This window comes from Antechinus flavipes, chromosome 3 (assembly GCF_016432865.1).
Source record: "Antechinus flavipes isolate AdamAnt ecotype Samford, QLD, Australia chromosome 3, AdamAnt_v2, whole genome shotgun sequence".
Lineage (NCBI taxonomy): Eukaryota > Metazoa > Chordata > Mammalia > Dasyuromorphia > Dasyuridae > Antechinus > Antechinus flavipes.
In genome coordinates this window covers 90,064,384-90,088,208 of record NC_067400.1, presented here as the reverse complement: position 1 = coordinate 90,088,208, position 23,825 = coordinate 90,064,384, and the positions used below count along the sequence as shown (strand labels likewise).

Here is a 23,825-nt window from a genome sequence, read left to right as displayed (position 1 = left end):
ATGTGTACCAATTTAGTAATTTAGAAAATTATAATAATCATGAGATCAACTGTTTAATAGTTTAATAGTTAAAAAGATACAGGACAAATCATATAATTCTTTTTGTTCTTAAGATTTTTTTTTGTAAAATAAAATCTCTTACGGCAAATATAATGATTAAAATTCCTTTCAGTTCTAAAATTCTTTCATTTTCTGCCCTCTCTTTATTAAAGGAGACAAGATATCAACTTCTTCAGCTCCGCCCAACCCAACGTGCTTCATGGATTGGATATGCTATAGCATATCATTTGCTGAAAGATTATGATATGGCACTAAAACTATTGGAAGAGTTTAGAAAAACTCAGCAAGTAAGACTTACTTCAAGACTAACTTTATAATGATTGGTGACATTTGGGAGGTGGGAGGAAAATTAGATAGCTTTCCTAAATAATAAAGCATGTTTTATCATGACTAATAGTTTCTCAGAGAGATTGCTTTCTATTGGAGTTTTTAATTTTTCTTTTATACTTGTTTGGTTAAAGATAGCTTTTCCTAGCAATGGTTAATTCTATTAAGCAAATCTTTGAAATTTTTTTTTTAAGAATTAGATTATTTAATTTGTTTTTTTTCTTTCTTTTTTTTTTTAATAAAGCTTTTTATTTTCAAAACATATGCATGGATAATTTGACAACATTGCACGTTGTCATGGAGGTATGACCCTTGTATAGTCTTGTGTTTCAGATTTTCTCCTCCTTTCCCTCCCGCTCTAGATGGCAAGCAATCCAATATATGTCAAATGTTAAAATATATGTTAAATCCAATATGTATAAACATATTTATACAATTCTCTTGCTACACAAGAAAAAGCAGATCTAAAAAAGAAAGTAAATGAGTAAGAAAATGAAATACAAACAACAACAAAAAGAGTAAGAATGTTATGTTGTGATCCACACTCAGTTCCTACAGTCCACTCTCTCTGGGTGTAGATGACTCTTTATCACAAGATCATTGGAAGTAGCATCTATCAGCATGATTGAATTTTTGTTTGAAATATTCCTATATAGAGGCAGCTAGATGGTGCAATGGTTAGGGCACTAGCCCAGAAGTCAGGAGGACTTGAGTTCAAATCTAGCCTCAGATACTTAGCACTTCCTAGCTGTGTGACCCTGGGCAAGTCACTTAATCCCAATTGCCTCAGCAAAAAAAAAAAAAAAAATAAAGAAAGAAAGAAATATTCCTATATAGGAGACATAGGGATAGCCTCAATATAATTTTGCTTTTCATGTTCATAAATTCTAGTTCTATGATTTGCAGCATATACATTTCCAATGTGTGCTCTCCTCTTTAAACTGAAAAATTTCAGACACATGAAAACATGAAAGTAATTCTGTATTATTAGAACTTGTTAATTGAGGAGTGAAGAAAAGCTATGATTTTGTATTTTATTAATCACAATAATACCTACATTCATTTGAAAAATATATAGGAGGGAGACATGTACAGTCTGCAAAGGGGTTTACTCATATTGAATACAGTGAAGATTTTTTGAGTAGTTAAATGAATGACAAAAGTTTGGTTACACTTAGTGATATTTCTGCAATAGTTTGTGGCACTTCAAAGGTTCTTACCTATGTGTTGGCCTTTTTTATACCTCAAACTAAAGGGATGTTTTAAAAAATTATTTTTATTTATATTTTATTTTTTCTTTTTTTTTTTTCATTAAAAATAATAATATATTTTTTATATTTTATTTTTTCAAATATATATGAAGATAGTTTTCAATATTCACCTTTGCAAAACCTTGTGTTCCAAATTTTTCTCCCTCCACTCACTCCTTCCCCTTCCCCAAGGCATCAAGAAATCTGATATAGGTTGAATATAGGCAATTCTTTTAAACATATTTCCTTATTTATCATGCTGCTCAAGAAAAATAAAAAAGATCAAAAGGGAAAAATACATGAGAACAAAAAAGCAAGCAAACAAATAACAATAAAAAAAGGTTAAAATATTATGCTTTGATCCACATTCTGTTTCCATAGTTCTTTTTCTGGATGTGGATGGTATTTTAAATCACAAGTCTATTGGAATTGCCTTGAATCATCTCATTGTTGAAAAGAGCTAGGTCCATCATAGTTGATCATCATATATTCTTGTGATTATTCTGTACAATGTTCTCTTAGTTATGCACATTTCACTTAGCATCAGTTCATGTAAGTTAAAGAAAGATCTTTTTTAGCTTTCTAATTCTCTTATGTGTGGAAGTAGATCATATCAAATTTAGTGATGTTAAAATTATATTCAATGGACTGGCTCATATCAAATATTTAATAAATGTTTGCTCATTCATTGAATTGTGGTTATTTGGTATCTTAAGTTTAGCTTTTAGAAGTTTGTTTATTTTTTGAGGAAAAGGCTTGTTTTTGAAGAATGAGTTTTTATCTCTGTTCCTAATATTTGTATTTGTACATGACTATGAAGCTAATGTAATTTTACAAGTATTTAGTTAATGCTTATTGTAAGTCAGTATATTTATTAACCCAGAGGTTGCAAAGACAATATAAAAAGTCTCAGGCTGAAAACATCTTCACAGTTAAAGGTTCTGATAAAGGCTTCATTTCCAAAATATATAGAGAACTGACTCAAATTTATAAGAAATCAAGCCATTCTCCAATTGATAAATGGTCAAAGGATATGAACAGACAATATTCAGATGATGAAATTGAAACTATTACCACTCATATGAAAGAGTGTTCCAAATCACTATTGATCAGAGAAATGCAAATTAAGACAACTCTGAGATACCACTACACACCTGTCAGATTGGCTAAGATGACAGGAAAAAATAATGTTGGAGGGGATGTGGGAAAACTGGGACACTGATACATTGTTGGTGGAACTGTGAACGAATCCAACCATTCTGGAGAACAGTTTGGAACTATGCTCAAAAAGTTATCAAACTGTGCATACCCTTTGATCCAGCAGTGTTTCTACGGGCTTATACCCCAAAGAGATACTAAAGAAGGGAAAGGGACCTGTATGTGCCAAAATGTTTGTGGCAGTCCTGTTTGTAGTGGCTAGAAACTGGAAATTGAATGGATGCCCATCAATTGGAGAATGGCTGGGTAAATTGTGGTATATGAATGTTATGGAATATTATTGTTCTGTAAGAAATGACCAGCAGGATGAATACAAAGAGGACTGGCGAGACTTACATGAACTGATGCTGAGTGAAATGAGCAGAACCAGGAGATCATTATACACTTCAACAACGATATTGTATGAGGATGTATTCTGATGGAAGTGGATTTCTTTGACAAAGAGACCTAACTGAGTTTCAATTGATAAATGATGGACAGAAGCAGCTACACCCAAAGAAAGAACACTGGGAAATGAATGTGAACTATTTGCATTTTTGTTTTTCTTCTTGGGCTATTTTTATCTTCTGAATCCAATTCTCCCTGTGCAACAAGAGAACTGTTCGGTTCTGCAAACATATATTGTATCTAGGATATACTGCAACATATTTAACATATATAGGACTGTTTGCCATCTAGGGGAGGAGGTGGAGGGAGGGAGGGGAAAAATCGGAACAGAAGCGAGTGCAAGGGATAATGTTATAAAAAAATTACCCTGGCATGGATTCTGTCAATAAAAAGTTATTTAAAAAAAAAAAAAGTTCCAGGCTGCCTTACAAAGCTGATTTACCCCTTGTGGTGATTTTCTTCTTTCAAAATAATATGATGCTTCTCTCTGGGAGAAAGCAGGTTTCTTAGGGGAGGTTTTCTGGAGGCAGCCTTAGTTGCAGTTGAAAGTAATTATCACCTCAAAACACAGCTAGGTGATAAAAGTTCAAATCTTTTATTGCCTCCAATATAGTCCGGTTAGCTTAGAGGCCTATCTCTCTGCTTGGTTCCAAGAGGTCCTTCCAAATGTCTCCAAATCCAAAGGTTTCTCCTTCAGCCTCTTGGTTCCAAGGGCTCTCTCCGAATGTCTCCAAATCCAAAGGTTTGTCCTTCAGCCCAGCCAGCACAAAGATGAATCTGTCTTGCCTCTGAGAGAGGCTTCTGGCTCTCAATCTCCCAGAGTGCTCCTCTCTGACCCCAGTCAATGTTCCGAAGTAAAACTCCTCACTCAGAGAGGGCTTCTGGCTGAACTCACTTGGCTCTCCCCTCTCAATCTAAATCCAGCTGAACTCCTGACTGAGTCCACTTCTTATATATCATCTCCCAAAGGTTAACTCCTTCTGGAGGCCACCTAAAGGAGGTGTGAATTCACAAAGTTACAAAGTTTACTTTGTGAATCTGCCATATTTATGAACTCCAATGAGTACTGATGTGAACACAAGCATTGTATCAAGTAGTTCTACTTAGTACCTTGTATCAGGTTCTGGCCCAAAACATCTTGTAAGATCAGATCAGTGATACTGAACCATGCTAAATTAGATAATTGTCTCTATCAACTCTAATGACTTAACAGTTTGTAAAGATTCCAACAACCCCCCCCCAAAAAAAAAATTTAATCACTCATATTTATTAAGCTTCTATTATGTCTTATTCACTGTTTTAAGCATTGGGGATATTTAAAGAGGTAAAAAAAATACATCCCTTGCCCTTAAGGACTTCACAATCTTAGTTGTGTGTGTGTGTGTGTGTGTGTGTGTTTTTAAACACACCCCACCACTAGCTTATCTCCTATCACCCCTCCTTCCTTCTCTTAGTAATGTTTTTTTAATCTACTCCACTCACTACTTTATCGTCTATACCTCTTTCCCCCTTCTCTTACCTTTTCCCTAGAGTTTCTGCCTCCCTTCTATCTTGCCCTCTCTCTTTTCTTTCTTCTTTCTCTTCCTAATTTTTTATAAGGTTAGAGAAATGATTAAGTTATTTCCTCTTAGAAGCAAAATTGATGAGATCAAGCTTCAGATAATGATCATCTCCCTCCCTTCTTTTCCTTTGATTGTAAAAGGTTTTTTCCTTTCTCTTCATGTGAACTGATTGTCCCATTATACCTCCCTTTTCCTCTTCTTCCAATAACTTTTTCACCCCTTCATGTCTTTTTCTTTGATGTTATCACATCAAACTTCATTCACAACCACACCCTCAGTCCATGTGATGCCCCACTTTGCCCTAGTGTCAGATACAGTTCTAAACAGTTGTAAATATTGCTTTCCCAACCAGGGATGTAAAAGGTTTAACCTTTAAATATATATTTTCCCCTGTTTCCTTTTTTATGATTCTCTTCTGTCCTGTGTTTTTAGATTAAAGTTTTTTTTTTTTTTTTTGGTTCTGGCTTTTTCAAAAAGACTTCATTGAAGCTCCATCACCTCCCCTGAAAGATGATACTGAGTCTCATTGGATAGTTAATTCTTGGTTGTAACCCTAGATCCTTTGCCTTCTGAAATATGATATTCTAGACCCTCCAATCTTTTATTGTAGAAGCTGCCAGATTCTGGGTAATATTGGCTATTGATCTTTCAATTTTTTTTTTTTTTTGATCTGGCAACCTGTAGTATTTTTTTCCTTGAGGTTGCAGTTTTGGAGTAAAACCCTCTCTGTTAAAGAGCTATTTTAGTGCCTCATTATATGTGAAAATGGGTAGATCTGACCCAACTGAAAGGGCCAAGTATGGATCAATAGAGAACAAATTGGGTCAGATTGTAAACTGGTTTAATATGGAAAAGATAGACATCAGGATGTTGGTTACCAGGTAATTAAAAAAAAAAATTGGTATTCAGTGAAATAAATGGAAAAAAAAATCATGAATTCCCTTTAGTACTATATCGTAACCTTATCCTTTTTTTTATTTAAGTTATTTATTGCAGAAAAGGAGTTAGAATGTATTAAACTCAATTCATAGACTGTTTACACACATTAATTTACTTTGGTGTTAATAAGTGGGACTGAGTCAACCACAAACTAAGAATTCAAGGAAATTAACATTCTTGCTATAAATAAAATTGAAATACTTAAACAAATTTAGGGATAATTTTTATATTTGCAGAGAGGCAAAAAAAGGTGGGTATTGTTTTATTGTGTGCCTAAGGGCACCAAATGAATTGTAGTTTGATGAGCTAAAAAGAGAAGCTTGTAAATAAAATTCTTTGCAAAGAATGATGTATTAGAGAAATTGTAGAAAGAACTTAAGAAGATGCTCCAAATTAAATGAATGTATATACTTTCTTAGGAAATTTCATTGTGAAAGAGGGGGCCTTAAGAAAATTTATGGAAAATAAGGTTTTGGATCAAACAAGGACTTCTGAATAGTTTGTGAAGAAACCATATACTTTTTAATTCATGAATATTTTGTTGAAAAAAGATCAAAACAGTCTTTAGGTGTCAGAAGTGTGGTGATAACTGAGCAACACACAAAAAAAGAAATGATCATTTTGGGGAGATTTTTATTGTAAACTTAATAACCAATACAAAAAAGGCATTATATTTATAACATAAATTAGTAAAAGCATACAAAGTAAGTTACACATCATTATATAAGTCCTTGGTATTTAAAAAGTGAAACTAAATGAATTATCAAACAATAAGCAGAAAATAGGTTTGCTCTGTTCCCTTTCTTAAATCTTGAAGCTTTATTACCTTGGCCTTATCACTTGACAGGTCCTTGATGTGTGTTTGTGATGAGTGTACCCACACTGATAAGAATCACAGTTCTACCACAAGAATATTCCAATTAAAATAATGAGAAGGCAGAATTTTAAATATTGGCAGTGTAATGTTTATTTTAGACATTTGATTATTTTGTTTCTCTTCCCCTTTTTCTAGATTCCACCTAATAAAATAGACTATGAATATAGTGAACTGATATTGTACCAGAATCAAGTGATGAGAGAGGCAGATTTATTTCAAGAATCTTTAGAACATATAGAAACATATGAAAATCAAATCTGTGATAAACTTGTAGTAGAAGAAATTAAGGGTAAGTTATTCTGTTTTTTTCTTTCTTTGAGAATCATCCTTCAAAAAAAACTATTAAGCCTCTAAAATTTTAATCTTGTGCCTTACTAATTGTGGCCATATTGTTTGAAGTAGTATACAATAATGAGAGTAAAGATGCCAGTTAAGCATTTGTCTTCTTGTTCAAGTGTTTAATACTCTTTGCTAGTTACAGAAACATTCTTCCTGTTTGCTGTTTGAGAAAGGATAGTGATAATGGTGTTAAAGAAAGATGTTAGCTTAATTAAAGTTATCCTTTTTTTTCTTTTTTAATTTAATTTAATTTAACTTAACTTAATTTAATTTTTTAATTTTATAATAACTTTTTAATGACAGAACCCATGCCTGGGTAATTTTTTTTTACAACATTATCCCTTGCACTCGCTTTTGTTCCGATTTTTCCCCTTCCTCCCTCCACCCTCTCCCCTAGATGGCAAGCAGTCCTATATATGTTAAATATGTTGCAGTATATCCTAGATACAATATATGTATGCAGAACCGAACAGTTCTTTTGTTGCAGAGGGAAAATTGGATTCAGAAGGTAAAAATAACCCGGGAAGAAAAACAAAAATGCAAATAGTTTACATTCATTTCCCAGTGTTTAAAGTTATCCTTTTGCTGAATTAGTTTGTTTCTATAATTGTGTATACTATTTTATCTCCCAAGAATATCTTTATGTCTTTATGTATGGGAATAACATATCTCTTTTTTAGTGTAATAAACTATTCTCCAACAAAATAATCAATTTGATCAGAGATCTTCAAAACCCCAAACATACCATGCTTCCCAAGCTCTTTATGACTAGTCATAGTTACAGTAACAATCACAGTGCTTGTTCAACAGAATACAGCATGAAATTGGATTTGTACTTGATAAATTTTTGCAGGGAGATACTAATTTGCTTGTTATGGGAAATGAAATATGGCTATTACGCATATGGTTCCTAAATCTAAAGACAGAACTGATGAGAGTCTGAATGCATATCGAAACATGCTACTTTTTGCTTTTAATTTTTTTTTTTTTTTGTATTTTCATGTGATTTCTTTCCCTTTAGTTTCTTCTTTTACCTGGCTCATGTAGAAATATGTTTCACATCATTGTACATATATAGCTTATATCAGATTGCTTTCTTGGAGAGAGGGGAAAGAGGAGAGAGGGATGATGAAAAATTTGGAACTCAAAATCTTTAAAGAAAATGGATATTAAAAATTGTCTTTACAAATTGAGAAAAAATACCGATTAAAATTTTAAAAATATGGTTTCCTGTCAGTTTAAATGGAGGTAATAATTCTTAGCATTTGATTTTTACTCTGGGCCAGAATTTGCTTTGTGTTGTACCTACAAATTTCTTTCTTGATTCTTAATATATGGGTTATAAGGGGGAAAAAAATTCTTAGAAGTGGTAATAGTTTTGGAAATTTACTTCTATAATGAAAAAGCTAAAATTTTAGTCATAAGATAGTATCATTTTGTAGCATTTTAAGGTTCACAAAGGACTTTCCTCATAATAATCTAATGAAGCTTTTGGAATATAAATATTAATCCATTTTGCAGCCGAGGAAATTAAATCCCAGAATTAATTTGATATCTCCAGAGTCACACATCAATATCTGGATTCAAAGCTGTTTTTCTTGTCTTGAAGTTCAATATTCTTTACACTTAATGATACTGCTTCATTTTATGAAAGAGGCAAAGACAATCATTTTCTGATGGATTCTGAAAGTGGAATCATTTTATGAATTCATAAGGGTAATTTCTAGAGTACTAATGCAAAAAAAAATCACACCAAAAAGTGACTTTTTGCAAGGTCACATAATAGCAACAAAATCTATATTTGAACCTCATTTTCTGTCTCCACTTATTGTTTTTTTTTTCCTTTGCTAGATGTGTTCAATAAAGCTTTTATAACCATTTGTTAGAGACAACATATTGTAGAGAGAATTTTTATTCAAGTATGGTTTGGCTTTTAAGATTTCTTTTTCAACTTAATTTTCTGTGAAATTATACAATAATACTTCCAGAAATTCTGGAATCAAAGCAGTCATTCAATGAGATGTGTAGCTGGAGTTTGATTTTTGGAAGTCAGACTGAATTATGTCCTTTATAATAATAATTGTTGTCTTCAACAAGATTCCCAGAAAGAAAACATAGATATTCTGCTCCCCTCCTCCATTTATTATAGTTGATAATTTTAATATAAATTGACTAGTTCACATAAAAGTTATCAAACAATTTTAGGAGAAATGCTGTTGAAATTGGGAAGATTGAAAGAAGCTGGTGAAATATTCAAAGACTTGATTGATCGGAATGCTGAAAATTGGAATTACTATGAAGGTTTAGAGAAAGCTCTGCAACCTCGTATGTAATATATTTCTTTTTATTGCTTCTAAAATGTTACTGTTTTGAAGAATAATCTGTAAAACTTCATTATTAGGCATTAGAGAACAAGACATTTTAATGGTATTTTTAAATGTTGGTTTTTTTTTTTTCTGTATTATAAATTCATGTTAATAAATATTTAAATATTCTTGAATTTTAAGGAGATAATTTAGATGTTAAATGCTTTAGAGAAAACTAAAAATTACCTTTTAGATAACAACATAGTATAAATTAAATTGTTACTAATTGATGGTAAAGATAATAACTTTCGTGAAAAGTCAGTACAGTATAGTTATCCTTATATGTTTCAGGTTCATAAAATTCTATCAGCGGCTCTAGTTATTTATAGCACTTTCAGTTTTGCAGAGAACTTTTCAGATAATAATCCTGGAATAGGTTTTGTAAATATTATCCTTTTTTTTTTTTTTTTAAATAGATGAAGACAAAGTCAGTGAACTTATGGTTTGTTTAAGGTTATACTCTGCTAATGATTAGCTGCCATAGAAATGGTCAGAGGACATTAGGCTAAATTCAATGCTTTAATGAATGTATATATTAAACATAGGGTTCAAATGTCATTTAACATGACTTTTTTGGGGAGTAGGGGCTTCAGGGCAATCAGGGGTGGTAGTGTCTTACAGGGGGTTACACAGCTAATAAGTGTCAAGTCTGAAGCAGAATTCTAGTCTTACTCCAAGGCTAGTGTTCTATCTATTACACCAGCTAGCTTCACTGAACTTGACTTAAGTTTGGTTCTTGAAGTAGTTTTATCTTATCCCTTCCCATCTATTAATTTTTTCATTAAAGACAGTTTTTTCAGTTTCTATCTAGAGATAAAATTTACCTTTTGCTATCTGAATTTCTAAATTACTAGACTAAAACTAATAACTTTTTTTCTTGCCCTTACTGTTGTAATTTTTTTCACTTGTACCATTAGAACAGAGTTAAGGACCTACCAGATTTGGAGTTTACTATAATTAATAATATTAAATAATAATTTAATAAATTATTTTATATATATATAAATACATGATTAAAAAATGCCCTAACATTTATCTCTTTCAGTCCTCTTTAAATTGAACACATTCCCTCTATTTGTAGAGTTCAAAAGACAGACATTTAATATAAGTTGTCATCATATGAACTTGATAAGCCTCATAGAATTTCATGCTTATTTTTCTTTAATTTCTTTTGTTAAATACTTCCTCAGATTAAATGCTGGCTGGATGTAAATTCCTTCCTTTCTCCCTCTCTCCTTTCCTCCCTCCTTCCCTTCCTTCCTCCCTGCCTCCCTTCCTCCCTCCCTCCCTCTCCCCTCTCTCCTTCCCTCCTTCTCTTTCTCCCTCCCTTCTCCCTATCCCCTTACCCCTCCCACCTTGAATATAAAGTCAAACTACTGAAATGTGAATATAAAGTCTTATTTACTATAAAACTAATAGTAAACTAGTAGTTTACTACTAGTAAAAATAGTTAATATATTTCATGTCTAATTAGGAACTATAATAAATTAACTTCCATATATGAGGATCCTATATTACTTTAAATTACATCAATTTACAAAAACTAACCACAGTACTTTATTTTTTAGGTGTCCTTAGGACTTTTTCTCTCCCATGGTAAGTTCTGGAGCTCCAACTTGTGACATCAAATAGGGCTCAGAGATGGTTTAGGTCTGATAATATTCTAATTATAACTATATTTTAAGACTTTTTCTCTGAAACTAATGGGTACATTTTTTTAGACTATATTTGTACTTTGTTGACATCAGAAATATTTTTGCCTTTTTTTTTTTTTTTTCCTTTTGGACAAAGTAATCGGGATTAAGTGACTTGCCCAGAGTCACACAGCTAGTAAGTGTTAAGTGCCTAAGACCAGATTTGATTCCTGACTCTTAGAACTGGTATTCTATTCAAGATGCCACCTTGCTGCCCCAGATTTTTGATATTTTATAAGATAAAGTATGGCCATATAAAGCACATTTTCTTCAATAACTATCATATAATTTTTAGAATTAGATTACTTAATGTTTCAAAATATCTCCAGACCTTTAATAACCTGAAAATAATTATTCTCATTTGAATAACTCAGTTTTAAAATCCAACCACATTGGAGCTCCAAAACATATTATTGGGGGAAGGAAGAAGTCCTGCCACAGTTAGTATGTTAGAGAGAGGATAAATGTGACACTCAGTACAATCCTCTATCTAATATGTCCGTTGTGCTTCTTTGTGTTTTGTTAGATGTTGTATAATGAAATATGAATTTCTGACATTTAGGAATTTTGATGCTATAGAACTACCCAAATAGCTTTAATTTATTTCCATATAATTTTGTCGAAGTATGTGTTGTCTCTGTTGTTTTGTGATTATTTATGTTACTTTGGTGATAATGAAGGGCATTAAAGAGTGAGAAACAAACAAAATATTTTTTCTGTATTCAATGCCAAATTGACACTTCTTTGAGAAAAGGCTGTTCTTCCTGGGAATGATGCTATAGATTTTCAAAGTATTATTTATTAAACTAGTTTGGTAATATTTTAAATATCTTGGCACTACAAAATTAAAAAATCAATCTTGCCATAATTTTAAGTTTGATATAGTTTTATTTGTAATTCAGAAATGTAAAATTGCTATTTATAACACAATTTAATACATGTATAATATAATATAATTTATAATTATAGTATGATAAATAATTGTATTTAATTTTTTTTACTATATCTTGTATATGTTATTTGTTAATATTAGGTACCGTAGAAGAGAGGCTTCATATTTATGAAGAAATAAGCAAGCGGCATCCTAGAGCATTTTTGCCCAGAAGATTACCTTTAAACTTTGTCCCAGGTAATATCTGGATATCTCTTAGATCACTATTGTCATTTTTCAAATTGGCATAATTTAAAGAATTTAGATTTTTTTTTCTTACTAGGCAAAGCCAAGATGGAAGCATTTTTATATCCTATCCAAAGGTTGTAAATTGTATTTTCTTTGCCCATATTAAGGAAAACATTAATTTTATCTTAAAATAGTTTAGGTTAGAGATATAACAATGGATTTTCATGCCATGGAGATTATAATGTAAAAAATCTTATACTATAGGTTGTTGCCTACCTTGTATTGTATTAAGATTGTTTCCTGAAGACTGTTCAGGATAGCTCCATAGTTTTTCCCCTTTTTTGGTCAGTCAACAAGCATTTATTTGAATGCCTTCTATGTGCTAGGCACTTTACTAAGATTTGGGATTACAAAGAAAGAAAAAAATCATGTTCCTTTTCCTCAAGGAGCTTACTTTTTATGATGGGATAATTACAAATTACAAAATTTCAATACTATTATTATTATTGTAATTAGAAAATTCTTATACATTCCACTTTAGAATTTCAGATATTGTGCAGAATTTTGATTTGGGATTCTTTGAAATTGGGATTCCAAGATTGAGACTTTTAAATTCTTAATAATTTATTTACTTCTTTATATCTCTATATCTGTCTCTTATGAACTAAAAAAAAAAAAAAAACAAAAAAACTTTCTACATGTTTTTTTGGATCATTTCATTTTCTCTGAAGATTATAAAGATATCTTAATTGCATATTGTGTTCCAGGTTTTATGACCACTAAGAACCTGTGTTCCTTTGTAAAATTGGGTATCTGTACAATTTAGAAATTAGAGATGTTGGTTGGGATGTGAAAAATGTTAATTGGCAGAAACTTCCTTTGTCAGCCATTTTATGTATTTATTAGTAAAGTTTGGTAGCATGATGAGCTCTTGACTCCAGATTATACATTTTTGAACAGTTGCCATTTCCTTTGATAACAATTAAATAGCAAAAATAAAATTAGCCACTTAGGATCTTTCTAAAGGAATAAGTTTCTATGTTGGCTGTTCTTTCCTTTATCATTTTAAAATGTGAGCTTATAGCTTTTCTTTTAGGTAAGAAAAATAAAAACATTACCCAATTGAGCCAATTTTTAATACAATGTAACTAAGATTTTTTTTTGATGTACTGGTTATAAATTTTTTTTTTTGAAACATCAGAGTTTTATTGTTAAATATTGTTTTTGTAGTCGATGGTTGGCAATCATTGGGCCATTTTTTTTTTTTTTAAACAAGGACGCCCTTACCCTGTCCCCCAACTCCCAGCTTTTTATCCTTCAATTATTTCTAGGAAAGGCAGATTTGTTCTGTACTAATATCAGTATTACTTTATGGAGAATATTTAGGTTAGAGTGCTAAAATACATTAAAATACCTTTCTTTTAATTCTAATTACTTTTAAGACCATTTTAAAATCCTCTGATTTCTTGGTAAAATTTGAAGTTTCAAATTGGTATAGTCTAAGATAGGATCATTTTTCTATTTGGCATAATTATCTAACAAACCTGTTTTAAAGAGGAACATTTGCAGTAACCTTCCTGTGACTTGTAGTACAGAGTGACTGAAACCCAAATCACTCAGGTTCTCCTTAATTGGACAGTAATAGGTCCCAGGCCGAGCTGGACTTAGTCATTGTTTGGGCCCAGATTAGTTCAGATTAAATTTAAATAGCAGTTGTTTCTGTTTTGGCTGGAAATCCTCAGGGTCTTTCCCTTTAGGACTAGGTACTGATTGGCTATTGCCTCAGTCAAACTGAGACCTAATAAAGAACAGCGCTTAAAAAGGCCCAGGTCTCCCATTGCATCCTGGTCACCTCCATTCTCCTGATCTGCATCTGGCTATTGGATCAGCATAACTTCACAGCAGAGAATGAGGCCCCGTGACCTTGCCCAGTTCTCATTCTCTTACATCTAATTTCACCCTTCTGGTGTCTTGGTCTTATTAGAAAACAAGTAAAAACAGCAGTAAGAGTAACAACAAAACTTCCATGTAATTACAACTGACATTTACATATCACTTTACAATTTGTAGGGACTTTTCATGTAAGTCTTAAATGTAAAACAGCTTTGTGAGATAGGTGCTACAGTTACCAACTCCATGTTAAGATGAAGAAACTGAGGTTCAGAATGATTGTGACTTGCCCCTGGTTTTCTGGACTCCTGATTTAGCCGTTTATCTACATACCATGATACCTTTTGCTATAACATTGTTTGCTGAGGTGTGAAGTGGGTCAGTTTTGGACCTTATGCATAAGGAAGCTACATTTTTTTAAAAGTAACTCAAAAAAAAAAAAAAAAAAAAAGGAAAAAATATATGTTGTGAGAGGTGAAAAAGTCCAGTGGTTTGCACCTTAAAGACAGCTTGGTGATTAAGCTCTGGTATATTTCAAATATTTTTGAGAACATACTGTAATCTTTTTGGTAAAGTGGTATAGTAAATAGAGTGCCAGATCTGGAATAAGAAAGCCTGAAGTTCAAATATGGTATCAAGATACATACCAGTTCTATGATGCTTAGCAAGTCACTTCGCTTCTCTTTGCCTTAGTTGCCTCCTATTTACAATGGGGATAATAATAGTATTTATCTTAAAGGATAGTTGTAAGGATCACAGGAGATGATAATTTTAAACTGCTTAGCATATAGTGCCTGGCATATACTAGGTAATATATAAAGGGTAGCTATTATTATTATCATCATTATTATTTTATCTCTTAGATTTATTTTATATCATGCCTGTCTATAAAGCAATGAAATTTCTGTATGCTTTTGCCAACCACAGTTCATTTTAAAACATTTATTATACATCTACCATGTTTAGGGAAGGCATTATTAAGCATTGGATATTTCAAAGACAAAATCTTATACTCAATCTTATATTCTGCTGTTGTATTAAACTATATACAAAAAAGTACAAAATATTTTTTAGAATAATACAGTGCGTTATTGTATTTTAACTATTAGGAATAATTATAACTAATTATTAGGAAGTTGGGGAGAAATCAGCAAAAGGTTTCTGTAGGGGGTCATTGTTGGAGGTATGAAGTAAGTTTTGAAAAAAGTCTTTCTCTAGGTATAAAGAGATTGAAGGTAGGATGTGTATAGCAAAAATCCTAGGACTCCTTATATGATATGAATACCCTTGAGGGGGAAGGATTTGAAAATGAAATCCTGAGTAACTATTACTTTATGGACAGAATTTTATGTGAATACAAATAGTCTGGTTTTTTAAAAAAATTATTTGACATCATTCAGTAATAATTTTAGAGACATTAATTTCTCGTGAAATTTCCCAATCTCTTGAGCAGAATAAATGCAAGTAAGGTCTGACATTTAGAATATGCAATATTCAAATGATCTATTGGTACAAGATACCGTGTCTCTAAAATTACTACTGAAAGATATGAATTCAATAGAGTTTATTACCTAAATGAAACAATTTAAAGAAACACAAGTATTAGATGAAAAAAGACATAAGAAGATAATTTTTTTCTAAAACATTATTCTTTGTGGCATACTTAGTATCAATCACTAACAAGTAAATTCCTGTAAATAGCTATCAAATGAAATTCTTGATTTCCTAAGTAAGATTTATTCTTGGTCATTTTCACAGTAAATGTCTTATTGAATAAGTTTAACAAAATACAATTTTGTTTTTAGGTGGAAAATTTAGAGAACTAATGGATAAGTTCCTGAGGATTTACTTCAGTAAAGGCTGCCCACCCTTGTTTACCACTTTGAAATCTTTATATTACAATACAGATAAGGTAAAATTTGGTATTTATTCAGTTTTCATATAGGCTTTATGCTTATTTAAAATTCTTACAGAAACGATTTCTTTAACTTATACAAATTTGTAGTTTAACAGTTTCCTCCTATAATATGTTTGTCTAATTTTTATCATATTAAACATGGACTGAATATATTTAAATAGTAAAGTAAGTGTTAGTCTCATATACATTGGAGTATTGTAAGATTTAAAGAGCTAAATCCTCTCCTGAAATACATACTAATTTTAGTGAGTTTATAGTTTGAGATATTTTGGTTATGATATTGATTAAAAGATATCACCATTAATTTACCCATTATTTTATAGTATTTTTAGTTTGAACTTATACTACATTTGTATTTGTTATGCATGCTGGTGGAATTATATAGTAGCTTCAGGTATAAGAGAGAGAGAGTGTGTATGTGTAGGGGCGTTGTGTTTGTGTGTCCACTTGAATTTGTAAAGTATTACATTCCAAAAGTGATAAACTTTATCAGTAGTAACTTACATTGATAGAGGGACTTTTCCTACATCAATTAAATTGCAGATTCAGGTAAAAAAATCCTAGAAATAGGTTAGATCTATTAAAAATTAAATTAGATTTTTAGCTTGATCTTAATGTCAAAGATATAGCACAAGATGATTTGGTTTTTTTTAGTGTGTGTATGTGAAAAGGTAAATTGCTTCTAAATATTATATTAAATCAGTAGAAAACTTGGATTCAGATCCATTATTCTGCCATTTATTACCTTCCTCAAATGTGAATTCTTTCTAAAATAACGTTTTATTTTTATTTTATTTTATTTTTTGCTGAGTCAATTGGGGTTAAGTGACTTGTCCAGGGTCACACAGTTAGGAAGTGTTAAGTGTCTGAGATGAAATTAGAACTCAGGTCCTCCTGATTTCAGGGTTGGTGCTCTATCCACTGTGCCACCTAGCCACCTCAAATAACAATTTAAAAAAAATATGTTAATTTATGTGGCAAGTGTTTTAATAGAACTGGCAAAAAAAAGTTAATTAGCTTTTTCATCTTTTAATCTGGTGTCTTTCTAGCTTAAATATGTTTGGACTTATTAATATTTTGAAATTAGGCATCTTTTAGATGTGATTGACAAATATAATTTATAGGTTTCCCCTTGATTCATCACAGGCAAAATAAATGAAAAAAAAAGTCTTTAAAAATGAAACCTTTTAATTGTGGCAGTTTTTGTTTGAATTCTTCATATAAGATGATAAAATAGAATTTGCCATTAAATTGACTAGTAAAAGTGATGTATGCATATATATTTTATATCCCTTCTTTAAAAACCTTCATAGTATATTTAGTTTGACCCCAATGTTTCAGTTACCATTTTATTGAGTTTAGTGAATACATGGATTGTGAATTTCTACTGGTTCTTTCTCCAGGCTATTATATATTTGACTAAAATAATGGAGAATAAAATATATATGGAGGAGAATTTATACGTGTGTTTGTGTATGTGTGTGTATGTGTGTGTAACATCTATGCATATCACATATTTATATATATGTATATGTAGTACATTAATACAATAACATATTAATCAGTAGAGTATATGTTATTTTAGACTTTTATATGGGTATAGCTTATATAACTTTTTGGTGTAGTACTTAAAGAGTCCTGGGCTTGAAGTCAGGAGTACTGGTTCTAAAATTTACTTTAGAATCTTCTTAGCTATATGGTTAGAGACAAGTCACAATTTTCTTCAGCTGTAAAATTGGGGACAATAATTCTTGGCATGATCCACTTCAGGTTGCTGTGAGAAAAGAACTTTGCAAACAGTAACGATATTTTTTAAATGTGAGTTGTTAATAACTCCTCTACAAACACAGCATTTTTATATTTGACTTAAGATACATAGATCAGTGGTGGGTAAGCATGCTACTAAAGAGAATTTTTTTTAAAGTAAGACTCTGTGTCATTTGTGAGAAATTAATTTGAATTGCAGAAAAACTTGTAGAAACTCCATATATTTATCACTATGAAAAGGGATTAAAATTGTTGACAAATCTAGAATAAAATAAAGATTTCACTTTTTTTTTTGCCTTTTTTAAAAAAGGTCATTAATGATGTTAGGTTTGAAATTACTTTTAAATATGTTTGAAAAATGTTCAGAATTTAAATCATTTTGGTCTAAAAGATATGAATAGAAAAGTAAATTGATTTTTAAGGTCACAATCTTCTCTTTAGAATGAATACACTAATATTTTTGAGTAATAACAAAGATTTAGATAAGTTTGTTTTATTTCAGTGTAAAATGTTAGTAAAATTATGTATATGTAGCTAGATACTATTGTGATGTGATTAAAAATTAATTTTTTCCTGTCATCATTATGAGAATCTTAAAATAGATATTTGTCAGTGAGTTTTTAGGACATCTAAACTTTAAAAGAATTAACTCTCGAGATTTAGATATCTTTTGATCTGATTTCAGAGTAAAGTAGCAATAGGACTAAGTAATGGTGAAGAAAATATAAAAAAGGATTGGTTTCTTTTAAAAGACAATCATTTCATTATTGTGGGGATTAAAATTATTCCCCATTGGGGCAGCTAGGTGTCTCAGTGGTAAAGCACCAACCCTGAAATCAGGAGGACCTAAGTTCAAATTTGGTCTCAAATACTTAACACATCCTAGCTGTGTGACCCTGGGCAAGTCATTTAACTCCAATTGCTTCAGCAGTAAATAAATAAATAAATTATCCCACTTACAGTAAAAGAGACTGAGGCAGAGCTGTGAACCAATGGCACGTTTCCCCCTTCCAGGGCCCTATTTTTTTTTTTTTTTTTTAAATAGAGCTAGATATCCAGTCATTCAAGAACAGCTATACCTAATACTAAGTAATTCCACTGATTGACATGTGATGCAAAAGCAAAAAAAAAAAAAAAAAAAAAAAAAAAAAAAAAGGAAAATAATATGTCAGCAGGATCACAAGTTGGGTGAAGCAAGGAATATTTCCACAGAGGGTAGACAAGCTTCTTTGATTAGGCATGAGGAAACGGTACAAGGTATCATAGTAAGGGACACGGGACATAAGTGATCATAAGATGGTCACCTGTTACTATTGGACAAGTGACTGATCCAGAGGTACAAAAATGTTTTCAGAGACGTTCCATATAGTTCTTATCTTTGCCACGTTGGACTTGATTACATGACAAAAAAAAAACAAGGGTGAGAACCTTTAGTTACCTTCTTAAAGTTAAACAAATGACCTTAGCATCTGCAGCTCAACTGTTTTGGAACCTTATATTGAACTCTGATAAGATGCTATCAAATTTGATTAATACTGATTGGAATAGATCACGAGTACAAATAAATCAGCTCTCACAATAAATATTTATTAAATGCCCACTATGTGCCAAGATGTTATAAAGACAAGAACAATAGCCTCAAGGAACTTACATGCTGGTGGGATAAATGTAAAGTTAAGTAAACAGAAAGTAATTTTTGGAACAAGAGAGAACATTCACCTGGAGTTATCATGAAGGCTTCATCAAGGAGGTGGCACCTGAATTAATCATTTTTTAAAACTGATTTTATTTTATTTTCAGTTTTGAATTCTCTCCCTTTCACTTTGCCTCCTCCCATTGGGAAAGCAAAACAAAACCTTAATCTGTTAAAAATATGTACAAATTCTTGCATTATCCATGTCCAAAAAAAGTGCCACACTCATTTCTCTGAGTCTGTCTTTTTTTTTTTTTTTTTTTTTTTTTGGTAATCAGGAAATGAATAACATGTTTGATCATGAGCTTTCAGGAATCATGCTTTTTCATTGTATTGACCAGATTTTCTTAATTTTTTTAAAGGTGTTTGTTTTTACAATGTTGTTATGTGTATTAGTTGTTATATGTATTGATTCTGCTCACATCACTTTCATACAAGTCTTCCCAGATTTTTCTGAAACCACCCTCCTCATCATTTCTCACTATAGTTTTCCATCATTTTCATATGTCCTAATTTGTTTATCTGTTCCCCAATTGATGAGTATCCCCTCAGTTTCCAATTCTTTGCCTCCCTGAAAAATGCTATTTACAGATAGGTCCTTTTTCTCTTTCTGTCATCTCATTGGGTATAACTTTGAAGTGGTATTGCTGGATATTCACAATTTAATAGTTTTTTGGGCATTAGTTCCAAATTGCTTTCCAGAATGACTAGAACCATTAGTGTATTTATATGCTTTTTTTCCTACAGCCTTGTCATTATTTGCTATTCCTTTTTTTGTTAGCTTTGATAGTATGATGAATGAAAGGTAGTAACTCAAGAGTTATTTACATTTGCATTTTTGTAATAATGAATTAAAACATTTTTTCACATGCTACTGATAACTTGAAATTTTGTCTTCATATTCTTTGTCTATCAATTGGGGAATGAATCTTAGTCTTATAAATTTGACTCATTGCTTATAGCTTATAGCTTATAGCTTAGAAATGAGACCTTTACTAGACAGTGAAGGAAATTGGATTCTAAAAAGCAGAGAGGAAAGAATGCATTGTAGGCATGTACAAGAACTTGTGCAAAGGCATATAATGGGAGATGGCACATCAAATTTAAGGAACAATTAATAGGGAAGTTTGTGTTATTGTGGTACTTTTTTTAAAAATAACTTTTTATTGATAGAACGCATGCCAGGGTAATTTTTTACAGCATTATCCCTTGCATTCACTTCTGTTCCGATTTTCCACTCCCTCCCCCAAATGGCAAGCAGTCCTTTACATGTTGAATAGGTTACAGTATATCCTAGATACAATATATGTGTGCAGAACCAAACAGTTTTCTTGTTACAAAGGGAGAATTGGATTCGGAAGGTATAAATAATCCGGGAAGAAAAACAAAAATGCAAGCAGTTTATATTCATTTCCCAGTATTGTGGTACTTCTACCAAAATTTTGTCTTCAGTAAAAGTTCTGCTTCCATTTTGTTATTCTGTTTAATGTTTGCATTCTCTGACAATGCAACCTGGCTTCTTATGGTAAAGCAGCTTGAGAGTATTTTAGGATGCTATATATATATATACCTGCCACCTTCTTTGAAAAAGTATTTGTTTCATTTATTGAGCTTTTTAAATGATTTTTGAAATTTTGAACTCATTAATGGTATATACTAAAGCAAACTAAGTGTGATCTCAAAGAATAAAAGAAAAAGAAAGAATAAAAGGGAAAAATTTGATTCCATCTGTTGATGCTACATAAGTTTAGAAACTGCTTCCCTCTAATATTTAGTTTAATAATTATATAAATGTGAATAAAAATGCCATAGTAAATAAAAAGACCATTTATGACATTTTTATAGTTATTTAATTTTAAAATGAGTAATTGCATAATTGATCACACTTAGCTGATTGAAATATATTTAGATAGTCCTATTGCTATAAAAAAATGATAAACTACACATAGTCCATTTAGAAAAATGCAGGTATACCTGTCACCCATAATTTCATTCAGGACTTAGCTATTCTCAGCAATACAGTGATCCAAGACAATTCCAAAGGACTCATGAAAAATGCCATCTTCATTGAAACAATCGATGAAGTCTACTGATGAAAGCATACTATTTTTCACTTTTTTTTCTCCTTTGTGTCAGTGCTTTCTTTCATAACATGACTTTTATGGATTGCACATTTATAACCTGTGTCTTAATTGCTTATCATTGTAAGAAAGAGAGGGTGGAAGGAGGAAAAAAATTGGGGATCCCAAATTTTTAAAAAAATGAATGTTATGACTTATGGAAATAATCTTCATAACTTCATAAGTAGTTTCTTAAGTAGGGATATGGGGATAAGGAAGAGATCTAGAACCCAAAAATTTAAAAAATAAATGTTAAAAATTGTTTTGAATGTAACTGGGGAAAAATATTAAATAAATTATTTTAAAAAATGAATGTTAATAATTCTCTTTACATGTAGTTGGGGGGAAAAGTATTTTTAAAAAATGTCATTCAAGTTTAGAACTGTTATTTTTCTAGGCCTAAATCTTTCTTATTGTAGGGTTTTCCCCCCTACTTCTTTGTTTTCTTTTGCCTTAAATATTTTTAGCCCTTTTTATTGAGCTCTTAATTTTTAGTTTTTTAAATAGTAAAAGCAACTAATTATAAATATCTCAATTTTCATGGTTTCAGCAGTTATTTGACATTTATTAAATATAACACTAGTATAGTAGAAAGCATGGTATAATATAGAAGTGTCAAACTCAGCTGAATATGAGCTGAAGGAGGCTAAAATGTTATTGTGAAATATTTAACAAAATAAGTAAAAATACAGTACAGCATAGATAATGTTAATTTGTGGTTTTCCAAGTTTCTACTATGGGGCAAGGGATCTGTTTCCTATCTAAGTTCAGTACCACTGTATATAAAGAGAGTGAGCTGGATTTACCTTTAACATATTTATTTTCTTTGTTCAAATAGGTCCTGCCATGCTTTTCTGAAACCATCCTCCTTATAAAAATCTTATAGCACAATATTACTTCATCATAGTCATATACCAAATTTGTTCAGCCATTCCTTAATTAATGAGAATATCTTTGATTTCCAATTTTTTGCCAACCCCAAAAGAGCTGCTAAAAATGTGTTTGTACTTCCAGGTCCTTTTTCTTTTTCTTTGATTTTTTTTTTTGGGGGGGTACAGACCTTCTAGATATTGCTAGGGTATATGCATAGTTTTATAACCCTTTAGGCCTAGTTCTAAATTGTTCTTCAGAATGATTGGATGAATTTACTAAACTACCATCAGTTCATTTGTGCACCTATTTTCCCTTCATCTTTTCTAGTATTTGTCATTTCTGATATGTATGAGGTAGTACCTAGCATTGTTTTAATTTGCCTTTAATCAGTAGTGATTTAAAGCATTTTTTTGTATGACTATAGATAGCTTTGATTTCTTCTGAAAACTGCCTTGTTTATATAATCCTTTGATTATTTTGTCAATTACCGAATGATTCTTATTTTTATAAATTTTACCCAATACCTAAATATGCTCAACCTATATTTAACAAATGAGGTTTTTATTTGAGAAGCTGTAAAATTCTTGATATTACTTCATTGTCTGTGTACTTTTAACAAAATATAGTTGTTCTCATCCTTTTAAATTGAATCTGTTTTTAAGTTGTGCTTTGAAATCATGATTGCTACCCCTAGCTTTTTTTTTTTTTTTAAATCTGAAACATATTAGATTCTGCTCCAGCCCTTTATTTGAACTGTGTGTGTGTCTGTTTCAAGTGTATCTGTTGTAAACAGTATATTGTTGGATTCTGATTTCTAATCCATTCTGCTACATGCTTCCATTTTATGGATGAGTCATCTTATTCACATTGAGTTACTAAATGTTTATTTGCTTGTATCCCATTTTCTAGTTCCTTTTTTCCTCTCTTTATCCTGTTCTTGCTCAATTCTATTTTGCTTTTAACCATTACTTTCCTTAATCTTTCCTCCCTTTTATAATCTCCCCACCCCAATTTTTTCCCCTTCCCCTCTTATTTCCTTATTGGGTAACTTACATTTACCCAATTTATGTATGCAATTGATTGTGTATATACTTTCTCCTTTGAACCAATTCCAGTGAAAATGAGTTTCAAGCATTGTTCTCTTCTCCTTCCTCACCCCCTTCGTCCCCCATCTCTATATTCCCTTCCACTATAAATGTTCTTCCTTTCTCATCTCTTTTATTTGAGAAAAGTTTCCCCATTTTACCTTTCCTTTCTCTTCTCCCAATACATCTTTCTCACTCATTTTTTTCTTTTGGAGGGCATTCTAAGAGTATTGACTCACACCCAGGTCTTCTATCTATGTTAAACTTCTTTTAACTATCCTAATAATGATAAAGTTTTAAGGAGCTACATGTATCATCTTTCTATATAGGACTTTATTTA

General features: G+C 31.2%; 1 protein-coding gene across 2 annotated transcripts in view; it reads left to right on the top strand.

The window, feature by feature from the left end:
- NAA16 (N-alpha-acetyltransferase 16, NatA auxiliary subunit) overlaps positions 1-23,825 on the top strand; it is a 107,161-nt gene that overhangs the window by 37,025 nt on the left and 46,311 nt on the right. For both annotated transcript variants that reach the window (XM_051983872.1, XM_051983874.1), the window contains exons 5-9: positions 213-347; positions 6,756-6,909; positions 9,165-9,284; positions 12,053-12,148; positions 15,835-15,941. In XM_051983872.1, the coding sequence (XP_051839832.1) occupies positions 213-347; positions 6,756-6,909; positions 9,165-9,284; positions 12,053-12,148; positions 15,835-15,941 (612 nt within the window). The remainder of the gene's footprint in view (positions 1-212; positions 348-6,755; positions 6,910-9,164; positions 9,285-12,052; positions 12,149-15,834; positions 15,942-23,825) is intronic.